Raw genomic sequence first — 25,912 nt, forward strand, 5'->3', positions numbered from 1 at the left:
CGAATTCTCCAATTATTAGATGTACCCGTATGTATAATAGTTTGGAGTTAAACCATCGTAATATTGACTTATTTTTTTTGAGCTTTGATGCCTTTAAACGACACCTAAGACGGCTTCCTGATTAAACTACATAAGTAATTCTTTCTAGATTGTGATGTAATTTTAAGAATTAATTCTCTGTAGTTGTAATTATTATTATATAGAACTTGTTTACTAATTTGTATTTGTGATATAACGTGCTTTCTTATTATTGGACAGCTGTGCCTGTCTGTTAGAAAGCCTTGACTGTAAATAAATAAATAAATAAATATCAAAAAATTGACCTCGAACTAAAATCCAAGCATTTTACAAAATTTTTAGGCTGTCATCACCTTTAAAATAGTTCTTTAAGGATGGGTCTATCTATCCTGAGGGTCTATCTACTCTGAGGAAGTGTGTTTTTTTGTTTGTGGTTTTATTTTTTTATTTTGGTATTATAATATATCATAATATATATAAATTAAAAAAAAGAAACATCAACAGATCCCCGTTAATAATAAACACCAAATAAAAATAAATCTCAATACCCAAAAAAAGAAAATATATAAAAAATTGAAGACAAACCAAAACATTTTACCCTTTTGTGTCAAAAAGTGAATCTTTAATGCCTTAATCCACAGAATAAATAGGCCTAAGTAATTTGTACCACCTATTCTCTCGTCTAAAGGCGCTTCACCGATGGCGCTAAAAACTAAACTTATTAAATAAAAATTTGTGGTTAAACTGATTTTACGTACTTAAATCTTATCTTTAACCTAAATATTATCTTGCTATTAACTATCCTGAATTTCTAACTTTATAAAACTAAACCCAAAAATCCCGACTAATAAAATTTTAAATACAAATAAATTTTAAGGCCGGACCTGTGCAACTTTTCACGCTTTAGTGGCTGTGACTGAGGTCAGACGTCTAACAAAATAGTACGTGGGCGTATGTAGTCAAATTTTACGAATCAAATGTATAAATTAAAAAAAAAAATTAATGGAATGATTAAATCTCGCTTAGACTATTACTTTATGAGTCTTTCCACGTAAAATTTTGCGATTTAAACAACATGCGTGCCATGTGATAATACAAGCAACACCGGCACACGGACTATTCGCGGCACATCAAAGATTCTAATAGATCTCTGAACTGGACTTCTGTCTAAGACGCATTAAAATATTAATGATAGTAATAGAAAAACTTCTATTAAAAAGTAGGTATTGCATACATGTAAGTAACGATTAAAGATTATGTATAAATTGAAAGACTGATGAGGGTCCTATTATTTATTCGTCGTTGCTCGAAGTGATTGTACTGATACATGCGAATCAACTGATATTGGATAACATTTTCACACTAACCCTTGTGGTGAATTTTCCTTTTTGAAAATGTATATAAGATTTTGATAAATTGCTATAAGTTTAAACATTTTCTTTATTCCAATAATAGATCGCATACATGTTTGCAGTTAATAATGTACAATTTTACTCGATAATATGGACCGTATCACAATATAAAAATAAAATTTTACTTATAACTAATACCTCTTTACAATGAACTACAAAATAAAGTGTAACAAGATAATAACGCAGACATACTTAAAATAATAAAATCTAAAAAATCACAAGTTTAAAAGTTTGTTTAAGAAAATGAAACAAGGGACTTTTCATTTTAATACTATATTACAGCAACTCTTAAAAGTCAGTGTCCTCTAGGAACTCAATAATAGTATAAGAGCATTTAAACGTGACAAATTCTTTATCATATTTCACTTTTGGGTACTTTCATTTTTAAAAGATTCAAGCGGACGGTTCCATATTTTAATAATATTCACTAATCAATTTGGTACCAGTTTTATACAGGTAGGGGGAACTATAACCGTCACATTTTGGTTACAGGGTGATTCACCCCTTGAACCCGATGCACGCCAACCACAATATTTTAAATCGCACTACCCCTTTTGTGTCACCCTAATTTTGGAGTAGTACTTACGTAAGAATTTTTTCTAAATTTTATACAGGGTCAAAAAAGGTATAAGTTGAAACAAAATAAACTCTGTTTTATAAGGTCCTATTTTATTCAATTAAATGCTCAGAATACTTTCCATTTTCGGCTAAACAAAAATAGTACTATTTTGTAACTCATTTCTAACATTCTGAAAGCCTTTCCTTGGAATAGATGCACACTTTGTAATAAATCCATTGCCAAAGATAATCAATTACTCTATCTTATTAATGGTAACCTTAATGGCGAAACTAACTTGAAAATGTTGGAAACCATCGTATAACCCAAACTTGTCGAAGAAATAGAAAATTAGTTGGATATTCATGGGAGTAGGAACATAAACGAATATTTATTACATTTTTAACAAGATGGAACACCACCCCACTATGTTGGTAAAAAAGGAATAATCTGAGGCAATTTTCACATTATTCCTTTTTTAGATCAGTGGATCGGGAGAAGAGGTCTAATGAAATGGCCGGCGAGATCACCAGATCTAACACTCTTCGACTCTTTTCTCTGAGGTCACTTTAAAGCTGTTGTAACGCAATCAGCTTCACTCGATGATCTTCGACAACGGCTTATTACAGCATGTGCATCTATTCCAAGAGAAGTGTTTCAAAATATGAGAAATGAGTTTGAAAATAGATTATACTTTTGTTTAGCTCAAAATGGAATTCATTTTGAACATCGGATTAAATAAAATAACAGTTCATAAAAACAGAGTCTATTTTATTTAACTTATACGTTCTTTGATCCTATATAAAATTGAGGACAAGTTCTTGTGCAGGTGAATACTACTCCAAAAGACCTTTAATTTAAGGTATCACAAAAGGGAATGGTGGTTGTCACATTTGTACCAAATTGCGCATTTCTAACTTTTAGTTTCAGAAATACTCCTATTGAAAGTTTTAATATTGAGAACCTGTATACGCGTACAGTTTCTATTTTTAAGAAAAACTTTTATGTCTAGTTGTTTTGCGCATGATCACACTGTAACTGCTTAAAGAAAGTAGAGAAGTAATTTTTTTCAAACAGAGTGATTCATAAATATGCCAGCTGTGAAGTGTCAATATATTGTCTGTAATAAAAGCTTATCTACATGTTTCCAATGGTTTTATTTTGAATATAGACCTAAGACACTGAAGAATAAAAATTCAACTGCTTATTACAGTATTTCCCCAGAACACTATGTTAGAGCTAAGCCTGGATGACGTCTATGCACTATTTAAAGTTTGTTCATCTGTATGTACCTTTTAAGTTTATTTAAAGTCTGTGTGTCTATGTGTGTTCCTTTTTTTAAATATTATTGTAGGTAGCTGTATATTTTATTTTATTTTAGTTTATTGTGTTTTTTCTATTTTTGCGTTATCCTTTTTTAGTTTATAATTTAAACAATTTTTTTCAGCTTATTTTGTTAATAAAAATAAATCTATTTTGACTTTGGAAAATAGGCCGCACAGGAAAAGGTGAATTTGTGGTTCGTAGTAAAAAAAGTGCATGGAGAAATGTAACTGGGGGTTTCTAGAGAAATAACTAGTGGGTTATCGCACTTGTATAGTACATGTATATAACAATAGTTTTAATATCAAAAATTCTCAAATTAAGATAAAAGATAGAAAATATGTACACGTTGTTCTCTTATCACTTTCTTTTGGGAATTTTGTGTAAATTTTCGTTACCTCCATGTACTTGAAATTATTCCTGGTCTCTTCTAGGCATATGAAGTCAGTTTTCAAGTGTTCCAGGATTTTTTGTATGTAACTGTGCTACTACTGTACTTAAATGTAACTATGCTAATACTACTGATGCTACGACTATAACTTATTAGTTACAATATTTTAAATTAAATTTAAAAATAAGTACTTTAAAGCTTTTTAAGTATTCATCATAATCAATCACGAATCAACTATCATTCTGTTTAGTAACATTTTAAATAAAACATTTCAATAACTATGGAGGAATTATTAAGGGAGAAATATTATTTTGAAAAACTATATTTGGTACAAAATGAACGCAGTACCTAAAATTATATATTATCTATCTATAAATCAAGTTGTGTAAAACAGTTTGTGTAGTTGTTTTTTGTCTGTTATTTCAAACATTTTTATATTCTTGTAGTGAACCTATATGTAGGGTTAATTGGGAAATAAAATTTATTTCATAAATAAAACAATGCTTTATATAATCTATTTGTTAAATGTAAAGAAAAATATCAGTTTCTAGATACATTTTACGAAAACCAAACTATCGTTCTATATTTAATAAAAATTAAACTACTTGTTTTTAAAAACTGTTTATTTTATCTCTAATAGCAATTGGTCTATTTTGCCCAAACATAAATATAAAACTCGATCCCATGACTAACATACGAATTCATCTCTATGGTCACATAATTATGACCTACCCCACCTTCTGTGATATTAGCAGTACCACCGGTCTCGTCACTTTTCTGATTCAAGGCTTGCACGCAGTAGATTTTTTGGTCTCCATGCCATTCAGACTAAAAAAATTATTATTTTTTTATATGCTCCTAATAAGACATATTTCTACACTTACCTTGCCGCTTCTAGTAAAAAATGGAACCCTATGTAAATGAATATAGTCCTTAAAAACTAAATCTGCATCGGTCGTATTTGTGCAATTACCATCAATAACATCGTGTCCACTGGAGGCGTTGAGGTTCACACCATTGATTGAGATTTTGGATGCAAATGGAGGTTTCGCGAAAATAGTCGAGATACCTAACACCAAGCACACGAGGAACACCTTCATTTTTGTCAAGTTTTGTATATATTAGATTCAATGAGATCCTTGAGACTATGAATCGAATTATTTTGCAATGACTTTATATACCTTGTTTTGCGATAACGAATGAGTAATCGGTTTTGCCTTTAAAGTATTTGTTGTCAATACACTCAAGATGTAATCTATTTTGTGCTAAATGGTATTTACTTAATATAATATTATTAAACTATTGTCTTAGGTCCTAGATATCTGAGAAATTTATCTATTTTAAGCATTCTGCAAATTTAGGTTTTAAGAATATCATCTTAAAAAAAATAACAACATACTTCAATCGTTCTACGATAGTTTTACGTAAAAGCGTTCTCTAGTTGTTACACTCATTTGCCTTCAAAGCAGGGTATGTGCTCTAAAAATGACATAAAGATTACTTCGTTTAACGCCTTTAGATATCCCAAAAAAACGTCTCTAATGAAGTATATAGTGCACTCTTTCAGTTTTTACAATATATATAAAGTTGTTTTGGGTCTACTTTTTCTACAAAGGCGAAGTAAATTTTTGGACATAATAAACCTTTTAATCGAGAATTATGAAGAACTATTAGAATACTCAATCAGTGATTATAAAAACATTGAGGAGCAAGATATCAAACTATGAGGCAACCCATTTTAATATGTAACCGCTTACACGAATTTTAAATGTGATAGTTAGCATTATGGAGTAATCTACTTTATTAAAAAAAAAAAACTTTATCACGCCTTACTAAAATCACTAAAAATGGTATCAATTTGAATACGAGGATCGATAGATTGATATTTTTAAATATAGGCACAATATGTGATAAATTCCATGCATTTGGAACGTGATTGAATATGTATATGAGAAACTTTTAACACGTTTCTTAACAAAACAAAAGAAACTCTATCAGAGCATCAGACTTCCTTTTTGCTTGTAGTTGCTGAAAGTAATTAAAAAAAATATTAATTTGAAATTTGGAAAAATTGGAACATCGAAATTATACGAAAAAACTGGAATTTTAAAAAATCATTTAAATATAAATATAATTTTCTTGTTTCCAAAGACAAGACCAAGTCTCTTTTGATAATACAAAGTCTAGTTATTAGATAATAAGAATACTTATAAAAAAAGAGTATTAATTAAAACAAATATTTTATAAACCGTTCCTGGAGGTCTTCTTAAGAAGTTAGGAGCTTATGAGATTTGAGAACTGGGGTGGCTATGAGCAGGTGCATTGTTCTGGTGCAAGATTCACAAATTGTTTTTCCAAAACGAAATTTCGTGCTCGAAAATTTCCCAATAATAAGTTTGGTTTATAGTTTGACCCTCTGGAATCCATTCATGATGATGCCATGTTTCCAAAATGATTGAATCATGCAAAATCATGCAGAAATCAAATCTCTTTCTTCTAAGCTTAAGACTCTTAGTCTTCCAATGCTGGACAATGCAAGTCTCGTTAGCAATCTACATGAAAAAAGGATTTATGAACTACAGATTAAAAACATATTACTTGAATACGAGATATCAAGTTTAGAGGAACGACTGCGACTATCTTGCTAAATAAAAATAAGGATGTCAGTAAAGGATTGATAACTTATGGTCTTTGGGCAGAGTAGTGAAAGAATTCCACTTGCTTCAAAATAAGCAAATTTTTAATACGCAGACATGAAAAGGATACCACATTAGATTTGATTTCCATTTTATATCAAAACGTAAGAGATCTTATGACAAAAAAGACTTCTTTCTCTTTGTTTTAATAAGAGTCTTACGCGATTATCACATTTCATTTTTCATTTCTTACACGATTATCACTAAAACTTGGTTGGATCTCATTATCCAGGATGCAGAATGCTTTGAAGAGAGACATATTGTGTACAGAACTGACAGAAATAGTGAAAACAGTGCTAAAAGTAGTGAAGGTAGAGTGCTTTTGGCGTTTGAACGTCAAAAGTTGCAACTTTTGCAACAACTGTGGTGATTTGACTAAAAAAATCATCTAGTCTGTATCATCGGCATGTGAAGGTTTCGGTAGTGTGATAGTGATTATAATGTATCAGGTATCTCACGGTCAAATGCCGAGGGTAATCGGGATCTTAAACATAGTAACATAAGATATGCCAAAGGCATTTTATTGTGCGACTACAGTGCTTATTTGGATCTTAGTATAATAGCATATTTAACTTGTAGCTCTGGATCTGCGCTTTGCAAACCGTGTCAATCAATAAATATTTAGGAATAGTTAACTGTGACTTGTGTCACATTGAAGATAATTCCAGAATCTAAATCTACTAAGTACTTAGACTATTCAAACAAATACATTTATGACCCAAGTATGGAATATCTGGACCCTTGCTTTCTTGGTTAAAATCTTATTTATCTAACAGAAAACAATAGGTGAACTTGAATGGCTTTTTATCTAAAGTCTTCAGTGTAACTTCTGGTGCTGCTCAGGAATCACACCTGGCACCTCGTTGGTTTTGTTTATTTATAAATGGCCTAATGAATTCAATATCTTACTTCATGCTGCTGTTTGCTGATGACATGAAATTTTATCGTCAAATAAATTCTTTACAAGACCTAAATATATTGCAAACAGATCTAAACTATTTTCAATTGGTGTTTAAGAAGTAGAATGTCTCTTAATATATCTAAGTGCTACTTTATGCGCTTTAGAAGATTAATTGAACCACTCTCAATATCACATTAGCGAAACAAGTGTCGAGAGTAAGAAATAACGAGCTTTAGTTAGTGGTAAAACTATTTTGTAATAATAATTTGGCTATCATAGGCAGTTGAAGACTAAGACAGTTCAACTTTCTGGAAAAGAAATATTACTTTACTTATTCCAGGACGTTGAGGAATAAAACCGAAAATATTTTTCTTTGGAATTTTGCTTCTATTTCTTCGAAAAAAAAATTGAATTTGTCTATACCAGGCAGTTGAGGACTAAACTGATTTAACTGTCTGAGAAAAAAAATCTATTCCTTATAATACTGCTCTTTCTCGAATCAAAGATTTTGGTGTTTACTTAGATACTAAGCATACATTTTTAGAACACTATGACATTATTATGGGTCTGGCAAACAGATTGCTAGAATTGATTAATAGAGGTAGTAAAGATTTTAAAAATACACCGTAAAAACTTTGTAAACATCTCTGGTCAGATCTATATTAGAGTTTTTAAACATCATTTGGTCACCATATTATGAGGCACATGCAAACCGTCTAGAAATGGTTCATACAACACAAATTTAATAAATATGTCAAGGTAATATAGCTGAGCTTAGTCCTTCTTGTTCCAGCCTGATAAACTCGTAATCTTTTCATATACCTGTCGGTCCTAGTATTTATTTTTTAGCTCGGTTAACAGAATATCAATGAATTTAAATAAACATTGTGATACTCAACTGACGATGGCTGTGCACAATTTCATTGATTTGTCGGCCCTATTTGCGGAGTTAAATGAGAAACAGATCAACCTAGATGTTGGTTATCTTCGGTGCTATGTCAGGCCCTCATAAAACTGTTAATATCATTCGAAAACAGGCACAAGAAGTAGATAATTCTCACCAAAGTCTTTTTTTCATTTCTAACCTCTAGAAAAGTACTACTACATCAATAAAAACGTATTTTCGTACTGAAATAGTACACGCTGGATGGTGGAAATGTTTCCTCCTGCCAATCTAAAACGATCTCAAAAGATCAGTAAAACATAACATTCTATTCGGGATCTTTTAGGGTCATTTTTTTACAAATTTATAACACTTATGTACCTTTACGATTTGTTTAAACTTAACCTGACATTTCTGACTTTTATAGCAAACGTAAAGGTAATTTTGTAACAAAAAAGCTACCTATGAATGCTTATTATTTCAAATTTAAAAAAAAAACCGTTTTATCGCTGTCTCTGGAAAGCCGTTGCTAACATTAGTCCTGTATAATTGTATAACGCTGTATAAAAATGTTTTATTCAAAGCTACACCTCAAGGGCCAAGGGCAAACTTGCAGACGAATATTCTGTCAATGTCTGCTACATTAAGGCCTAATTAGTAAGGAACATCCTATCCAGATATCCTTACCGGATAAGAAATGTAATTAGGTTCTGAACTAATGTGTCTAATCAACCAGAGAGCTATGGATTTACTATTAAACCAGAGATTAGTAAATGTTTCTTCTTATCTTATTATTTCTGTGGAAGAGCAATAAGACTGAGAATGGGCACGATGTAATTTTACCCTCAATTACTAAATCTTCGTAGGAATTCCAAATTGTACGCACTTGTAGAATGTTGGAAGTTTAAGTTTAATTTGGTGAAGTTTTCATAGAGTATGTAAGTTTTGCTCTATATAACGTAAACTGTAAAGTATATGTTATAGAATATCTTTTAAAAAATATAACTTTGTTGTCTAATACTAAATTAATGTCTAGCGTACTAAACATGATACTTGAACATAATACATGAACACCTACATGACTTAAGACTAGTAGAAATATTTATTTAAACTGTATTTATTTCGATTTAAAAGTCGCGCCAATATTCATACTTGAATTTGCCTCCTAGTGGCGAGGGCTCCTATAATAAGAATCTTGTTATTTTTTTTTCCAATAAATGATATGTAAGCGAATATTTTAACTTTTTTATTTACTCAAATAATACCCAATAACATAGGCACCGACCTAATATTAGTTTTACTATTTTATGTCCTATGTAAAACATAGCTAGAAAAATTTAGATAACGAGTTCATTTACGTTTAGCATACAAAAGCGTGAGTTGGCTCATATCCGTGATCAAGTTCAAATCTCTGGGATTTCCAATTACTTCCGAAGCTCAATAAATCTCCTAGTTACACCTCGCTCTATAAAACTCTAATAAAATTTGTTTTTAACGTTCAATTTGTTCCCAACGAACCCGTTAATTTGATATTCGAACTTTTGATTATCTCGTTCACGTTTTTTATATCTATGGATGGATTTTAGTACAGTAAAGGTAATGCTGTATAATTAAAATGGTTTTCTCATAACACCGCCTCTCCGGATTAAACAGGCTGGAAATTTATTTCTACAAATTAATACAAGACACAAATTAATTTAATTAAACCACGCTTAACAAGTTCTGGTATTATATGAAAAGCATAAGCCTTCATTAAGCTTCCACTTTGTGAAAAACCGTCTCAATTACCTCGGTTATCTTAGGAGGAAATTGGTGGTTTTGGTGCAGACGTTCGGGCAATTTAAAATAATGTCATCGGGGCTTAAAAGTGGATTTTTCTTTTAGTAAATATGATGAAGAGTTTCTACAAAATCCGTTTGTTTAATCAAGCTTCATACTGATTAAAAAAGTGCATTTTGTGCAAGTGTTACGTACGTTATTATTTTTAATTTAATAATAATATTAATTGCACGATTAATTAACATAATTGATGTTTGTTTCGATTGTCAGATGTAAAGGTCTTAATGAATCACTTTTCCTTTTTTTCCTTACATAAGATCCTCTCATTTGGATTAATTCATCTGTGGGTGGAAAGGAAAGTTACGTAGTGGTTTATTGAAAACTCTGATTTATTGGCCTAAAATTTATTAATAATCATCACAGTGAACACAAAAATATAATTATTGTTATTATTCAGCTAGAACTGATTCAGTAATTTATAAAAAAAACTAAATAAAAAAAGATTATAAAGCTAAAATCAATTAAATGATTATTTTAATCCAGATAAGCAAAAATTTTGCATAAATCATCAGACTGATTGAATGATTACATAAATAATCAATAGCCCAAAATTAATGATATAACTCTGATGCTTCATATAACATTTCATTGGTCTGGAATTGATTAAATAAACGATATAAATAAAAGAAGTCATTTTAGGCCTGGAAGTAAATAGTTATTTATTACAGTCATCTTTCACCAATTGTCCATATCCCTGAAACGCAAATTAAGAAATCACTGTTTCCTATGACTTGCATAAGACTTTTTGAATATTTACCTAAATGAGACACCAATTCAGAAATTAATAAAAGCCTTTATTGGAACTAATCAGATTTAAAGTCAAAATCAATGGAGAGATTGTATGGTACCTACAAATAAGCACTAGTAAGTAATTTTTAAAATATAATGATGCTAATTTGGTTTTTTATATAAAATCCAAAGCTAAACAAAATCAGGGATCCGTAACACGAGGATATTAATTTCAATAAATTAAAATTATCGAACACGATTGGTATGCCAGGAGCTGTACTAGCATTTTATATTACAAATGCCAATTATGCTTTACGTATATTACAAGTATGAACAATTTTTCATAATAAAAACATAAATAATAGGCCAGAAATGAAATTTATTCCAGACAAAAAGTCGATTTAAACATTTTTAATAAAATTAAATTTAGAAAAGGTAGTGAAAAATATTTTGATATTGCCGATACTCGTGTACAGAAAGTGAATATCAAATTACTTGAAGTATATATAAACGTACTTATATTAAATAGAAATACCTCCAGTCTCCTATAAATGTTAACAAATGTTCAGAATTTTCCTACTTATTCTCTTTGCAAATTAAATTTTAAATTTACTTACTAGGTCCTATAAAAATAAAATATCTAAACTATCCTACTTATATGTAATTTAAAGGTACTTAATGAATGATTGCTAATTTCATAAATATCAGTCTGAAATGGATGTAGAGAGATCAGAATGGTTCAAGTTGTCTAGTTGACCGTCTAGAAATTGTATCCTTTCATGAAAATCAGACTAATCAATTTTATCATTAAGTTAGATTCGAAACTCTTATTCAATTTTACTTGACGCATCTCCAATATGTCCGTACAATAACTAAGTTGACCCTCATTGATGTGTAGTTTGATTGATTGACAAATTTTGATTGTACCCTGACGTTTACCGTGAGTCTTGTAATTTATGCATGAAACATACATTTTCAAGCGTTAGTCTTCTTGAACATCTAAGATTGCCTCATGGTAATACCAAAAATCCTAAATGTGTTACATGTCACATTTTTAATGTAAAAATGAGTTCAGTTCATAATAGAAAAACAACTGAATACAATGTACCCATCCATCCATATATCTGGTATTCATAGACTTCCTCAATGCCATGAACAATGCCAGAATTGACTCAAGTTACAATGCAGTCATAACAATGATCTGAATCAACCTAAATAGAGGAGTTCAACAAAGTGATACGATATCACTTACAAATCACTCTGAGAATGGAATATATATCTAAGAGTATAAAAATCGACGGTTCGTACCTAAGTAGATATTGTTCTTATCTCCGAAAATTCAAATGAGTTAAAGGAAATGGTGCAACAAGTAAATATAACATCAAGAAAAATAGGGCTAAAAATGAACATTAATAAAACCAAGATCATGTCACCCAATCACATTTAAATATTACTATCTAACAAGAACATTGAAAACGTTGACGAAAACGTATATCTGGCTCACCTCGTTAAACTAAGAAAGGAGAATCAAGTCGGAAATATTGCAAAAAGTGCAATTAACCTGCGTGGCTTTTTAAAATCTAAAGCACATTCTACAAAATCCAGGCATTCTAATGCATTTAAAGTGCAAAGTATATGACATGTGCATTTTGCTGGTAACAACATATAGCCTGAAGACAATGGCAATCATAAAAGGCAGTACAGACTGATCAAAAACAATACAAAGGTCTATAGTTTCTATTAGAAATCGAATCGAAAATGATGAATTAAGAACTAGCCCAAGATTGACAGGAATGGAAAAGACTCGGAAAGTCCTACATTGAGGAATGGACCTGATAAGGCTGATAAAAAAATAATGAGTTCAGAATCAAGAAGCACATCGAAATCATACATTGAGTTAATAGGAGCAACTGCAGTATTCAGTATTGTGGGCTGTCTGTTCCTAATAAACCTTATTGATTTACTCTTTTAAGTATTGAGGATTATTTTATTGACTACTGACGGCCATTTATTGATTGCATTAGTTAAAGATGTTAGTAATGCTTTCCTGAAACTTTGCACTATCAGTAATAGATTCTATTTCCTTGTAAACTTTAAGAGAAGGAAAGGAAGACATTATTGGACAGTGCATTACCAAATTTTACGTTCTGGATACCCGGTATAAGATAACTGTAAAATCTCTTTCAAAATATGTTTTTCATTCATTTTTTTCCAACTGTCTGAAATTTTAAATATTTTTTCAAAATCGTTAAATAAGTTAATAAAAGTTAAAAATCGTTTTTTTCCAGGCAAGTGATATTTTTTTGAAAATCTCTTTGAATCGTTTTTCATTCGCTTTTATTTCAATTGCATGGAATTATTCAATAGTTTGGACATGATTTTTTTTTGTTTTTTTGTTTAGGCAGTATTTTTCATCTATTTGGAATAAAATAAAAATGGTTTTTTTCCAGGCAGTTGATATTTTTTTGAAAATCTCTTAGGTCGTTTTTCATTTATTTTTCTTTGAATTGCCTGGCATTATTCAACAATTTTGACCTTTTTTTTTCAGGCAGTTTAGGGCATTTGTTTTTCAATTGTCTGGAATAAAATAAAAATCAGGCAGTTGATTTTTTTAAATCTGTAGGTCGTTTTTCATTCGTTTTTCTTCCAATTGCCTAGAATTAATCAATCATTTGAACGTAAATATATTTAATTTTTTTCTGGCAGTTAAAGTAATTTCTTATTTATTTTTTCCAGTTGCCTAGAATAAAATAAAAATCGTTTTTTTCCAGATAGTAGATTTTAAAAAAATCTCTGTAAGTCATTTTTTTTATTCCAACTACCTCTCACTAATCACCAATTTGAACGAAGGCTAGCAATGGATCCTGAATATTATAGTAACTTAATATTGTAAGAAGAATTAAGTGGTACACGGCATCAAATACTTTTTTGAAGTCAATATATGTGGCATCAGTTGCATATTATTGTCCAAACTAGCTGCCAATTCATTACAATAGATAGATAGGTTAGCTCCACATGATCTTCTTCGCAAAAACCCATATTGTTTAAGTGATAACAATCCATGTATCTAAGTGGAGAGATTGTAAGTAACCAGAGATTTCACTGCAGGACTTTGCCAAAACAGGGCAAACTTGATATCGGCCTCTTTAAGCTACGGTTTGTTAGAACACTGCGCGACGCATAGCATAAACGTTCAACAGAATCTACATTGATCGACGCACGGTAGTTTTCATACCAGTGTTTTGTTAGTTCCTAATTGTATGCTGGTGGGTGCAGATGGAGACAAACGTATTTTGTCACTTTTTCATATATTTATAGTGTATAATATAAGAATAATCATTATGTCTAAAAAATTTTTGCTGGCGATGCTTATTGATGAAGAAGAACATGAATTGGATCTTCTGAGTTTAATTAGTTGTCGTCGCCAAAACAAAACTGAAAATCGAATGTTTTCTAATAGATGTTTGGAAGACTATTTGGAAACGACTACAAATTTCGGGAATATTTTCGACTATCCACAGAATTATTTCAATTAGCGTTAGATTATATAAGAGCTGATATTACCAAACATCCTTACAACAGGCGTCAAAATCCAATTAGTCCAGAAGAAAAACTCAGCTTGACTTTAAGGTAAATGATAAAAGTCATATAAATCACTTTTACTTTATTTATAGAACTTATTTATGTTAAATGCATTTTTAACAATATTCATAAAAGCTCATACTGTGGTTCTTCTGAAAAAACATTTGAAATGGCCCCAGATGCGGCAGTCTGGCTGCGAAAATTGACATCTGATGCTGAATTTGAATTTGACTCGGAATAGTATCCTTGGTGCGCTGATGTATTGGACCCTTGTTTATTAGTAAAGGATTCAATTTCTTGTTGCGTAATTTCATCAATTTCATATTTTGAAACGAGAGACATAATTTCGGCTTTGATTTTTGCTATGCCATACTATTAAAAAACATATTTATTGCATGGTCCATTGACTCGGTTGGTTGGGTTGCAGTCTTCTCGTTATCTAATAAATGGCGTAAAAGAGCAGTTCTTTCTTCTCGTCTCTTTCTAATTTCGCTTAGAACTATCATGTTTTTGTCTTTTAAATGTGTGGTTTTCTTTTTTTTTGTGGAGTTTCAACATTGATTTCCTCAGTATCCTTACATCGCTTTGAACTATTTGAGGTTTCAGTATGTTCAGATATTGCTGTTTCTAGAAACATCCGATTCTTGTTGAATGCTATCTTGGGTATTACTTATTGTGCTGGAATAAAAAAAAAATAATTGTTTCCCACTATCAAAGCAGAGGGATTTTAGGGATTTTAAAGTTTTGAGTAAATACCTTATTTCATCCAGTGATGTAGAATCCAAAAAACGGAGGTGTCTAAATTTCTTCAGGAATGAGTTCTCAGTGTCATCTGTTCTTTGAGATGCTGTACCCGTGCCTTTGGTGCAGTCCTTTCTCTTTCTTTGGTAGTAATCTCTTATAGACTTCCACCTATTTTTACATTCGACATCTAAAAACCAATCAAGAATAAGTCATCGGAAGAAGAATTTTAGTACACTAATGCGCAATACTTTTATGGCAGGTTCTTGGCAACTGGAGAGTCATACAGGTCACTATCCTTTCAATACAGAATTCACCATAGTTGGATTAGCATATGTGTAAAACAAGTTCTTCAAAGTATTGTTAAACGTATGCTTCATATCTATTTACCTCAGCCTAGTAAAGAACAAATGGAGGCAAATGCTTCAAATTTTAATAGTTTATGGAATTACCCAAATTGTTGTGCATCGATTGATGGTAAACACATAAGAATTCGTTGTCCATCCAATGCAGGATCTCTCTATTTTAATTACAAAAACTTTCATTCAATTGTTCTGCTAGCAGTCGTCGATGCAAGGTATAGATTTGTGGCAATTGACGTAGGATCCTATGGCAGAGAGGGCGATGCGGGGATATTTATAAAATCAAACATAAGAAAGCAGATTGCTACTAACTGTTTTAATTTACCTCCTTCTAGAGTTATTCCTGGTACTAATATGCAGCAACCTCATGTAATATTGGGGGACGAAGCATTCAGTTTAACAACAAATATGATGAAACTATATTTACAAAATCAAGCAAAGCAAATGACAAGACAAAAGCCATTTATAACTACAGACATTCCAGGGCCAGAAGAACATTAGAAAATGCATTTGGTATAATGTGTCAGTACTTTAGAATGTTCTACACACCAATAGCCGTGGCTCCAGAGGTAGCTGACAACATAATAGTTTCTGCTTGTATATTGCACAACATGCTTCGAAAGGCAAAAATGTCTTGTCCAAACGAAAATGCCAATAGAGTTCCGGATTTTCCAAAAGAAAGTATGTAAAAGTTAACCGCCACTTGCGACAAAAGAGCATCATATGAAGCATTTGAGGTTAGAGATAACTTTAAAATCTATTTTAATACTATTGGGGCTGTACCATGGCAAGGCAATATGGTGTCTCGTGTCGAGTAATATTATTATTGTCAAAATATTATATGTGCAATACATGAAACGTGTTATTTTTTTATAATAATAAATATGCCCTTACCTTTCCTGTGAAGTTTTTCTCCAATTTCTTTCCATATATTAGTTTTCACAACATTATCCTTAAAACTTTTACTCTTCACAGTGTACAATGGAAGATGTTCTCGTACAAGATTAATCAACTTTTCATCATCCTCTAAAGAAAATTAGGTCGCCATTTTTCAATGTGTTTTTTATCTGCCCACTTTCAGCTTAACTGAACGACTGCGTCAAAATCAAACTCGGTTTGATTTCAGCGCCTACCTAAGCAGAACTTAACAAAACGCTCTTTTTTATTTACACACGTTTGAATTCAACGGACGTGCGCAGCGTTCAGCAGAATGTGAGTTTTGCGCCGCGTATTGTTCTAACAAACCGTAGCTTTAGTTAGATACATCAGACTTTAAACAGACCTACCTCTACCCTTGAGAATTAAAGTTACCGTAGTTTTTTCCATATAGTAGGAAACTTGCTTTGCATAAGTGAGTTTTGACATATTAAACCTAAGTAGCAAAGTTAATGTTTGACGACAGTTTCATGCAAGAACGAGGGTTTAAAAAACTTAATACAGAATACACATAGGAACATAAAATATTACTGCTACATATAAATAAATATTTCATATCTTTGTTTAATAAAATAAAAGAAAAAAGTGAGCAATTTTGTTAAGAAACATAAACTAAAATGATCTTTTTGTTCATTCACAGAAATCATTTAATTAAAAACTGTAAGTTCAATTTTGCATAGAAACTTATTCCAGACAAAAATACATTTTTCCTCATTTAGGCTCCTAGAAATAGAGAAAAGCTATTTGGGAACTGTACACTAGCAATGTCTTTGCAGATAATAGACCTCAGTTAGAAGAAAATCTGGAAGATGACTTGTCTGGTCCTTCAATTGCAATAGAAGAGATTAATAGAACGATAAACAATTTGAAAGAGAACAAAACGGTTGGGCCAAATTTAGTGCCTTTTGATTTGTTCAAATTACTAGAGAACGGAAGTATTAAAAGGCCAAAAAAACAACAAAGGAAAATTTCCAACTACATGGCTTACATCTCTTGTTATTCCACTACCAAAATAGCAACAAGATGTGAAGATTACAGATCTTGATGATCATTTACTAGAGAATTCTTGCAATTCTATTCTAAAAATCCTCGTAGTTCGAACTTTTAGAAAAGGTCTCAGCACAAAAGAGCCACTGGTTGTAAATTAAGTGTCGGTTCAGAACTGTTGAACGATCAGAGAAAGGATGTAGTGATGTGTTTACGAAAAATCAATTGATAGAGTGTAACATCATAAACTTGTTCAAAGGCTGAGGCGACTTGACCTAGATCAAAAAAAAGACATACGATGTATTGAAAACTTTTACTAGAACCAATTAGCTACAGTTAGATGTGACAACGGAGTTACAAAGGTACAAAAATTATTAGAGGTGTAAGACAGGGAAATGTTCTTTTCTCACGTGTGTTTCTCGAAGAACAATAGTTAGGCATCAAAGTAAATGAAACGTAAATCAATATACGGTATGCAGATAACCCAGTCCTAAAAGCAGATTATATAAATGACCTCCAAAAGCTCCTGGAGATATATATTGAAAATATGGAACGTGTAAGAAGATTTAATTATCTGGGTACTTGGTTATGTGAAGACTGGTCTCTAGACGTAGAAATCAAATGCTGACTAGAAAAAGCGAGGAGCTTATAAATCAAATTGAAAACTATACTTACGAACTCTGATTTACTGCAACATTTGCTCCAATTACTAATAGAGGGAAAAATGGAAGGAAGAAAGTGTTTAGGCAGAAACAGGAATAAGAAACACGGGAGAACTACTTCACACCATAAGAGATGAGAAAAATTAATGGATTTCCACCAAAAGAAAAAGGATCTTATTGGCACTGCACATAGTCCAGTATAAAATAATTCTTGTTTGAATTACTTTGAAAATAAATACAATCGTTTAAAAGAGATTTTATTTTTAAAGAAAAAGTAGGTTTTGATAAAAGCGTTATAGCAGATTTTATTGCTTTTACCGAGAAAATCGTAAAAGCAATAGAAGACGACAAGCTTCAAGCTCAGGAAATGCGTCAATTTCGTTTCAAATAGGGGTAAAATATTTTTATATTATAAAGTACAGTTTCTATAATCCGCCCTTTGGCAAACAATACTTTTGCTTGTTCATATCTTTTTTGATCTCCATTTATGAATAATTAAATAAATTTTCTTAAGAAAAACCTAGCTACGTGACAAAATCTAATCCCTATTATACATTCCGTCCCTCAAAATTCAGCTGAAAAACAAATCAATTCTCATTATAGTCCCCTATGGTTATGCTCTTGTCTATTTTCAGACTTCTTCAGCATCCTGATCCAATAAAAGCGAGAATTTACAAAGAAAAACAAGAAAACTTTATTGAAAAAAAAGTGGAGTTCTCCTCATTTCGCATCGTGCAGTTTTTTTTATTCTCTTCGTTTTCTCCTTCGAAACTGATCAAATTGAATTTTAAATTTATTCAACGGCAAATGTTTAAACTGATAACGAGAGGATTATTGCGGTGTTTGATATTCATTTAGATGCTAATTTCTATTTTTGTTGTATTAGAAAAAAGTTTATTTTGTATAATTTTGAATCTAATTCCCTAAAGAAAACCAAAACAGACATAGAGAGAAAATTCATGTTTTTATAATTCTAAAATTCATGTATCTGCTTTGAGAGTAAATTTGACTAAAGATTAAAGTAACAGCGCGTCTTTGTCACAATAATGCTAAATAATTATACTTTATGGTATCAAAGCCTTTGGTAAAATCAGAAAAGATTTCAAAAGACTTTCATTCCAATTTGAAGTTTTGAACCGACTTTTGATATTATTACATTATAATGAATTTTGAGAATTAATTGCTGAAAAATCCTAAATACAAACAGATATTGTGACCCAAATTAAGGGACCTCAGCTTAAATTATGGCAAGTTGCTTAATTTGATATTTCCTTATGAAATCGTAAAGGAAAATAAATGACTAATGTAATAAATGCACATCTGTCCCTTTGATATTTGCCTTATTTTTGAAAATCAATAAGATCGTGAAGTTCTTTTTTTCTTGTATGAAGTTCTTTGTATGAAAGCAAAAAACATTAATTAGGTCGTTAAAAGAATAAAAAAAATAAGACCCACATTCAGTAGGTGACGCAAGACCTTAATATAGATTCTATTAACGGTAAACAGATTTACGTGTAATTTTATTTCACCTTTTCTACCCTTTTCCGTTTTCTTTACTCCTGTTTTTTTTTAACGGTATTAACATTAACTCAACTCTTTATATACATATATTTAAAAGCGACCCTTGAATTCAAAAGCCCTCGAGAGCCTAGAAGAATTCTAAAAAACCACCAAAAATTACAAAATAAATTCTCTGAGATTCGGCAATAAATTATGCCTTTTGAGATGGTGGGTGCCTTGCGGCAAAATGTACACTCTTTCACGATATCATTATCATAAAAAGTCAATCTTTATTCCAATAATATCGTATTGAGTTTTCGATTCCTGGGAGTGTCATATAAGATTAATGAACTGTTGCAATTTAACCAGAAAAAGGAAAAGACGTCTGGTATTATTGAAAGGAATATATTTTGCTTTATGTCATTCATTTGTTTCTGCAAAAAACTTATTTAAAAAGGAATAGGCAATATTTATAGTTAAAAGTTGAAGGCATACATAGTATTGTATTGAAGCTAGGGTTAGAATTACCATGCTCTGAAAGCCTACAACTATTATTAAAATAAGGTCATAATTTACAAAAGTTAATAATAGGTATATTTGTTATATTTATTTATATTAAGCCTGGGCACCCGGTTAAATTAATAATCTTATAGTCAAACCAGACATCATTCTTTTTTTTTCTCTGAAATAAATGTCTGCTCCAGTGTTATCTGTTGATGGATTATCCACCAGCGTCATTGAAGGCTTTAAAGTCACCGCCTTGACACATGAAGTAGAGGATGACAGGATATAGAGTGGATCCTTTGATCCTATATTGGCGATCTTGGTTTCTATGTACTTGGGTGCATAGTATATTCTTGGGTAGAGGTACAAAAACAAATTATATGACTAAGTAATCTCTAAGATTAAAAGTTATTTGAATGTACGCAAGCAAATAATGCAAATTTGTCAACATCCATGCTTCATCTAGTATACAGGGTGTCCCATTTTGGGTACTTTGCGGAATATCTCCGTTATTTTTAGAGATAGAGAGTTGCGGTTTCCGCGACACTTTTTCGTAAAATTAAAGATGCTGTTAACAAAATTTTCATAGCTCTTTTATTTTTAAGATACAGGGCATTTTTGAAATTTTTTCATTTTGAGACCCCCGTCGTATCTCTGTTATTTTTAAGTTATTTCAAGTTTTTGTAAAAGTAAAAACTCATTCTTGATGATAATTTACATACAAATAATAATTTAATAGTAGGTCATAAATAACTATAATAAAAAGTCACAAATTAATAACGACTAATGGGAAATTGCATCATTCTTATTTTTTTTTGTAATAAAGGAACATAAAAAACAAATATATAAATTTAATAAACACTATAAGAAAACAACCATATAACAAAACAACATTTTTACAATAGATGTTCAAAATGACCACCATCTTCTCTGCTACAAAATTGGCACATCTTTATACTCCTTTAAATAGCATTCAAAATAATAATTTGTCTCCTCAGATTTTAAAATGCTAAATGAATTACGTCTTAAACCTCTATTAGATTATTGCATTGTCTTATACACCTGATCTTGTATATACCCCGATAAAGAAAAATCTAAAATCCAGAGATTGGGGGACCGTGGAGGCCATCTAACAGGTCCGTTGGTACCTATCCATCTTTGAGCAAAGTTATTTTTAAGAAATGCCCTTACTAGCCCAGAGTTATGACTTGGGGCACCATCTTGTTGTAGGTAGACAGTGTTATATTGGGTTAGAGGGATATTTTCCAGAAGTTCTGGAATAACTTCCCCAAGTATGTCTTGGTACCTAGGTACTGTAAGACCTCTTCAAAAATTCGCTATACTATTTGTTTTCCCAAAATCAACAAGACACTCCAACTCCAAAGCGTCCTTGTTGTGCCTTTCTTCCCTATTTTCTTTATTGTATGCTTTAGGACGCGGCTGAACAAAAGATCCGTGCTCAAGTCATTTGTCCTTTAAACGAGCAAATATATACGGTTGCCTTCTCTCTGGATATCTAACAAGCATAAAACTACAACATTAGAAATTGGTAGGTAGTCATATAACGGCTTCTAACTTACCTATGGAAATATAGTTCAGAAGCTTCTTCAGCATTTTCATTGCTTTGTATAAAACATACACTACCGCTCAAAAGTATTTGCGCACCATGTATTCTTTTTAATGTTTTAAATTAGATACAAAAATCTTATCTTTATACATATATTTAGATTGTATCTTTTTTGTAAATTGCATATATGCTTAAACAGCATACCTATCAACTATGGTTCGTTGAAAAACACTGAGTATTTAAAAATAGTCTTGCAAATAACAAACAATGTAGTAAAAATATGAACTTCTTCTAAAAAAACTAATCTGTTTACAGCTCGTTTCCGATGAAATTTGAAACATTTAAAGGTGTTTAGTCTTCAACAATTGATTTTGTGTAACATTGGTAAATAATTTCGCTTGTTTATTGACGATTGTCCCCGTTTCTTTGCTGGTTTTTTAACATTCTTTAAAATGGCAAAAACAAAAGAGTTATCGGTAGAAACAAAAGGTATCATCATTGGACTTCATAAGGCTGGAAAGGCTAACCGTCAAATTTCGACGGACTTGGAAATTCCAAGGCGGACTGTCGATTATAATGTTAGGAAATTCACCAGAGAAGGGACTATTAGCAACAAACCTCGATCGGGAAGCGTATTTCCAAAACCTAATATTGTACAACGCCCGCAAGTTTTCCTCGATTGTTATTTGTCAATTCGAAATCTAGTTGGTTACAACGCTCTACTTCAAAATCTAATACGATACAACGCCGCCACAATATTAAATAGGATTTTACCATTAGACTCCTAAATATATTCGAGTACAGTGCCAAACCGCTAAATCTAATAGACTGCAACATCAAAGCCATTTATTTACATTTAAATACTCATAACATAACCTTAAATATTTCAGTGCTGTTATTGGTGCAGGTATCATTAGTTTTTAGTTTGTTTCTATTAATTAATAATAATAATAATAATAATGTTTATTTTCAAATGCAATATAACAAAAGAAATACAAGTAAATTTAATAAACATCGGCAATAAATACATAATGCCCCCAACCCCCAGGAGCTAGTACGCTGAGCGAGGACTTGCTGGTATTTTTTTTCGCCTTAATATAAACCTAAATTGCAACAACAACAAAACTAAACTAAGTTACAAAACAAATAATCTAAACTATAAATCTATTGCAATTGCAATGCTATTTGCAACGCATATAAATTAATTAAAACTCATAAAACTAATCAAAACAAAAAAAATCAAACAATTCAACAAAACATTTTTATAACAGGATTACCAAATTAAAGACCTACTGTATTTTGTAGTCCTTTGAAAAACTGTTATTACCGTACTGCACCAAAGCAAGACACAGATTAAGATTAAAATTAAAGGGCCATATAAGTGGACATGTTAATTTCTAACAATTACCAAACCATCAATAAGCTGTCTATTTTGAAGGATAATAAATTTTTTGATCCTACTTTGGTTTGTGAGGAATTCTGTTGACGATTTCTTGTATTATACTGATGGGTAATTAATAAAATGTTTGACTTATATTTGTGTAAATATGTTAAAATATTATAAAAAAATATTTGACGAATATCGAAAATTTTTGTTTCACTGTACAGTAGATCTGAGGAATATAGTCTAGGTTTTTTATAAATAATTTTAATGATATTCTTCTGAACGATTTCTAGGCATTTTAAAAATACGTCTCTAGTCCCTCCCCATCCTAAAATTCCGTATTGAAGACGAGATTCTACAAAGGCATAATAAATTATTTTTAAATGCAAAATGCTTAATATTCCAGCTAAAAACTTAAATCTACCCAATAAAGATCTTAAGGTATTTGCAACGTTTTGTATATGAATATTCCACTTAAGTTGTTCGTCTACGGTAATACCTAAATATTTTATGCTAGGTACTGCTGAAATATAAGTTATCTTATCGTTCAATTGAATATTTAACCTATCATAATTTGGAAGACCATCTCTGTATGATGAAAAACGCAGAAATTTAGTTTTATCATAATTCACACTCAATTTCCTGCTCGAAAACCAATTAAAAACATCCTTTAAAACCTCCTATGAAATTCTTTTTACAATTTCCCAGTTTTTTTGGGTAAAAAATAAAACTGTATCATTCGCCAAGCTAATAATATCTGCTGAAAAATTTGTTTTCAATAAAGAGTTTAGGTAAATTATAAATACAAAGGTCCTAGTATAGTGCCCTGAGGTACACCGCACAATTTCTTTTTCTTTTTCTTTTTCTTTACAATTCTTGTTTCGCTAAAAATATTTCCAAAGGGTTGCCCTTTGAGTGCGACCAGATAAATAATTTGTAAATAATTTATGCGGTATTCCCCGTATTCCAATATTATCCAAGTCCTCCAACAGTTTATGGTGGTCAACTGTATCGAATGCCTTAGCCAGATCCAGGAAGACACATAGACAAGGATTACAACAATCGAGAGATTTGTAGATTTTTTTAGTTAAATTGCCTATTGCGTCTTGGGTACTAATGCCCTCGCGAAAACCAAATTGTCTGTTTGATATCAAGTCGTATTTTTTAAGGTAGATAGATAATCTAACTTTAATTAATCTTTCGTAAACTTTTGCTATGCTATTTATTAAAGAAATAGGCCGATAATTACATGCTAGTTCCTTATCTTCTTTTTTAAAAATCGGTATTACAGCTGTTTTCAATTCCGTCGGTATGGTATGGTATATGTTAGAGGTTCGGATATTAACATTTTTATTTCTTTAAGAGTCTCAGCTTTTATTTGATCATACCCAGGAGCTTTATTTGGTTTTAATAGAGTTATTTCTTTTTCGACTTCTGTCTTATTTGTTTCCTCAAGAAAGAATGAATTAGCCATTTTTTTTAGTTTGTTATGGCTTGGTTGAATTAGGGGGATTTTCTCTGCTAAACTTTGTCCAACGTCAGCAAAGTAATTATTAAATACATTCGATATTTCTTTTGGATCTGAGGTTATTTGGTTTCTATCATTCTTTATCTTTAGAATTCAAACATCTTTCTTTTTATTATTTGTTAGGGTATTTATGGCATTCCAGAGAGATTTGGTATGGGACTGACTATTTTCGATTTTTTTATTTATATAAAATCTGTGAAAACATGGAAGAGTTCCTCCATGTTTAAGAGTTTGTTGGAACAAGCAGTATTTAATGTAGGAGTAGTGGATATTGTGAAGTTTCGTGATAGAGAATATTATTATAAGGCTGTTTTACGCCCAAAACTGCCGGGAAAAAAGGATGCTGACTCAACCTATGATGACTTTAACATTTAGTGTAATGAACGGATTAAAACCTTTTCGGCTTTGACAAAAACGCAGTGGGTAGTCAAACAAACATTACCACATTTACAAAAACTTTTATTTCAAAAGAGGTATGCTCTAAGGGTAAAGAATGTGAGGCTTCCGTGGATATAAAAATTTTAAAAAATAATAAAAATACCATAAGAAATGGACGTGCTTTTAAAAAAAAGAATATTCGCGGAAATTAGGGTAAGTCAAATAATATTTTCAGTAGGTATAATAAGTAATACAATGCGTCCGTTGTGACTGGTAACTCGTTAGGTATGCTAAAATGTGCTTTTGGTAGGTTTATTTATTTCATTTTTTTAAATGTTCATTTTTAGTTTCCTCGTATTACTAATGGAGTATTATGGGGATTCTGTATAAATATATTTATACAAATAAAACATTTTTGGCAAAAAAGATCTGCCAGTCTACCCGATTTTGATATTAGGAAGAAGTTAAAAAAATAGCCTTAAAATAATTTTAAAATTCGATTCAGTTCAAAGTTATGGTAATGTGATACTATTATTGATGCTTTGTTCGCTTTAACTTACTTATAGAAGCCATTTTTTAATATAGTTGTTTTTTTTATAAACGCATATAATTATTATTACTCAATCACTATTAGTGTTCTTATTTAAAACAAAATTCCCTTTTTTTTTGTCAATTATCAAATAACATAAGACAGTAATGGCTGATTTAAGAAATGAGCTGGAAAGGATTTGTGTTTTAGCTATAAATGAAACCGTAACATCAACCTTATTAAAATATTAAAAACTTTACAAATTCTTAAAAAGAGTTCAGTATTCAGGCAAGCGCGTGTTATAAAAATTCAGCCAACGGCTCGTACCAGAAGAAATACGCCTTGGATCAAAATCTGGCGCCAAAAGAATCCAAAGTGGTAGGCCAGCTAAGAGGCGACATTCCTTGGCAGCTAATATTACATCAAATACTCCTAATGCCAAAATACATTAATTTTTTTTTGTAAATAAATAAATAATTAATTACTTTATTAGATTTTTCATTT

At 31.0% G+C, this 25,912-nt stretch overlaps 2 protein-coding genes across 2 annotated transcripts in view; both read right to left on the minus strand.

Moving 5' to 3' along the window:
- LOC126733779 (pyrokinin-1 receptor-like) overlaps positions 1–25,912 on the minus strand; it is a 177,590-nt gene that overhangs the window by 3,767 nt on the left and 147,911 nt on the right. The gene's annotated exons all lie outside the window — the stretch shown is intronic.
- LOC126733782 (uncharacterized) lies at positions 4,306–4,852 on the minus strand. Its single transcript, XM_050437179.1, has 2 exons — positions 4,585–4,852; positions 4,306–4,528 (listed from the first exon to the last, which is right to left on the minus strand). The coding sequence occupies exons 1-2, from the start codon at positions 4,798–4,800 to the stop codon at positions 4,349–4,351; spliced, it is 396 nt and encodes a 131-aa protein (XP_050293136.1). The 5' UTR covers positions 4,801–4,852; the 3' UTR covers positions 4,306–4,348.

The sequence above is a fragment of the Anthonomus grandis genome, chromosome 3, assembly GCF_022605725.1.
Source record: "Anthonomus grandis grandis chromosome 3, icAntGran1.3, whole genome shotgun sequence".
NCBI classification, from domain to species: Eukaryota; Metazoa; Arthropoda; class Insecta; order Coleoptera; family Curculionidae; genus Anthonomus; species Anthonomus grandis.

Excerpts from the sequence above, each read along its gene's own strand:
- LOC126733782 (XM_050437179.1), bottom strand. The coding sequence starts at position 4,800 with ATGAAGGTGTTCCTCGTGTGCTTGGTGTTAGGTATCTCGACTATTTTC. Across the intron at positions 4,529-4,584 it reads TTTTTACTAGAAGCGGCAAG|TCTGAATGGCATGGAGACCA; the intron begins GTAAGTGTAGAA and ends TAATTTTTTTAG.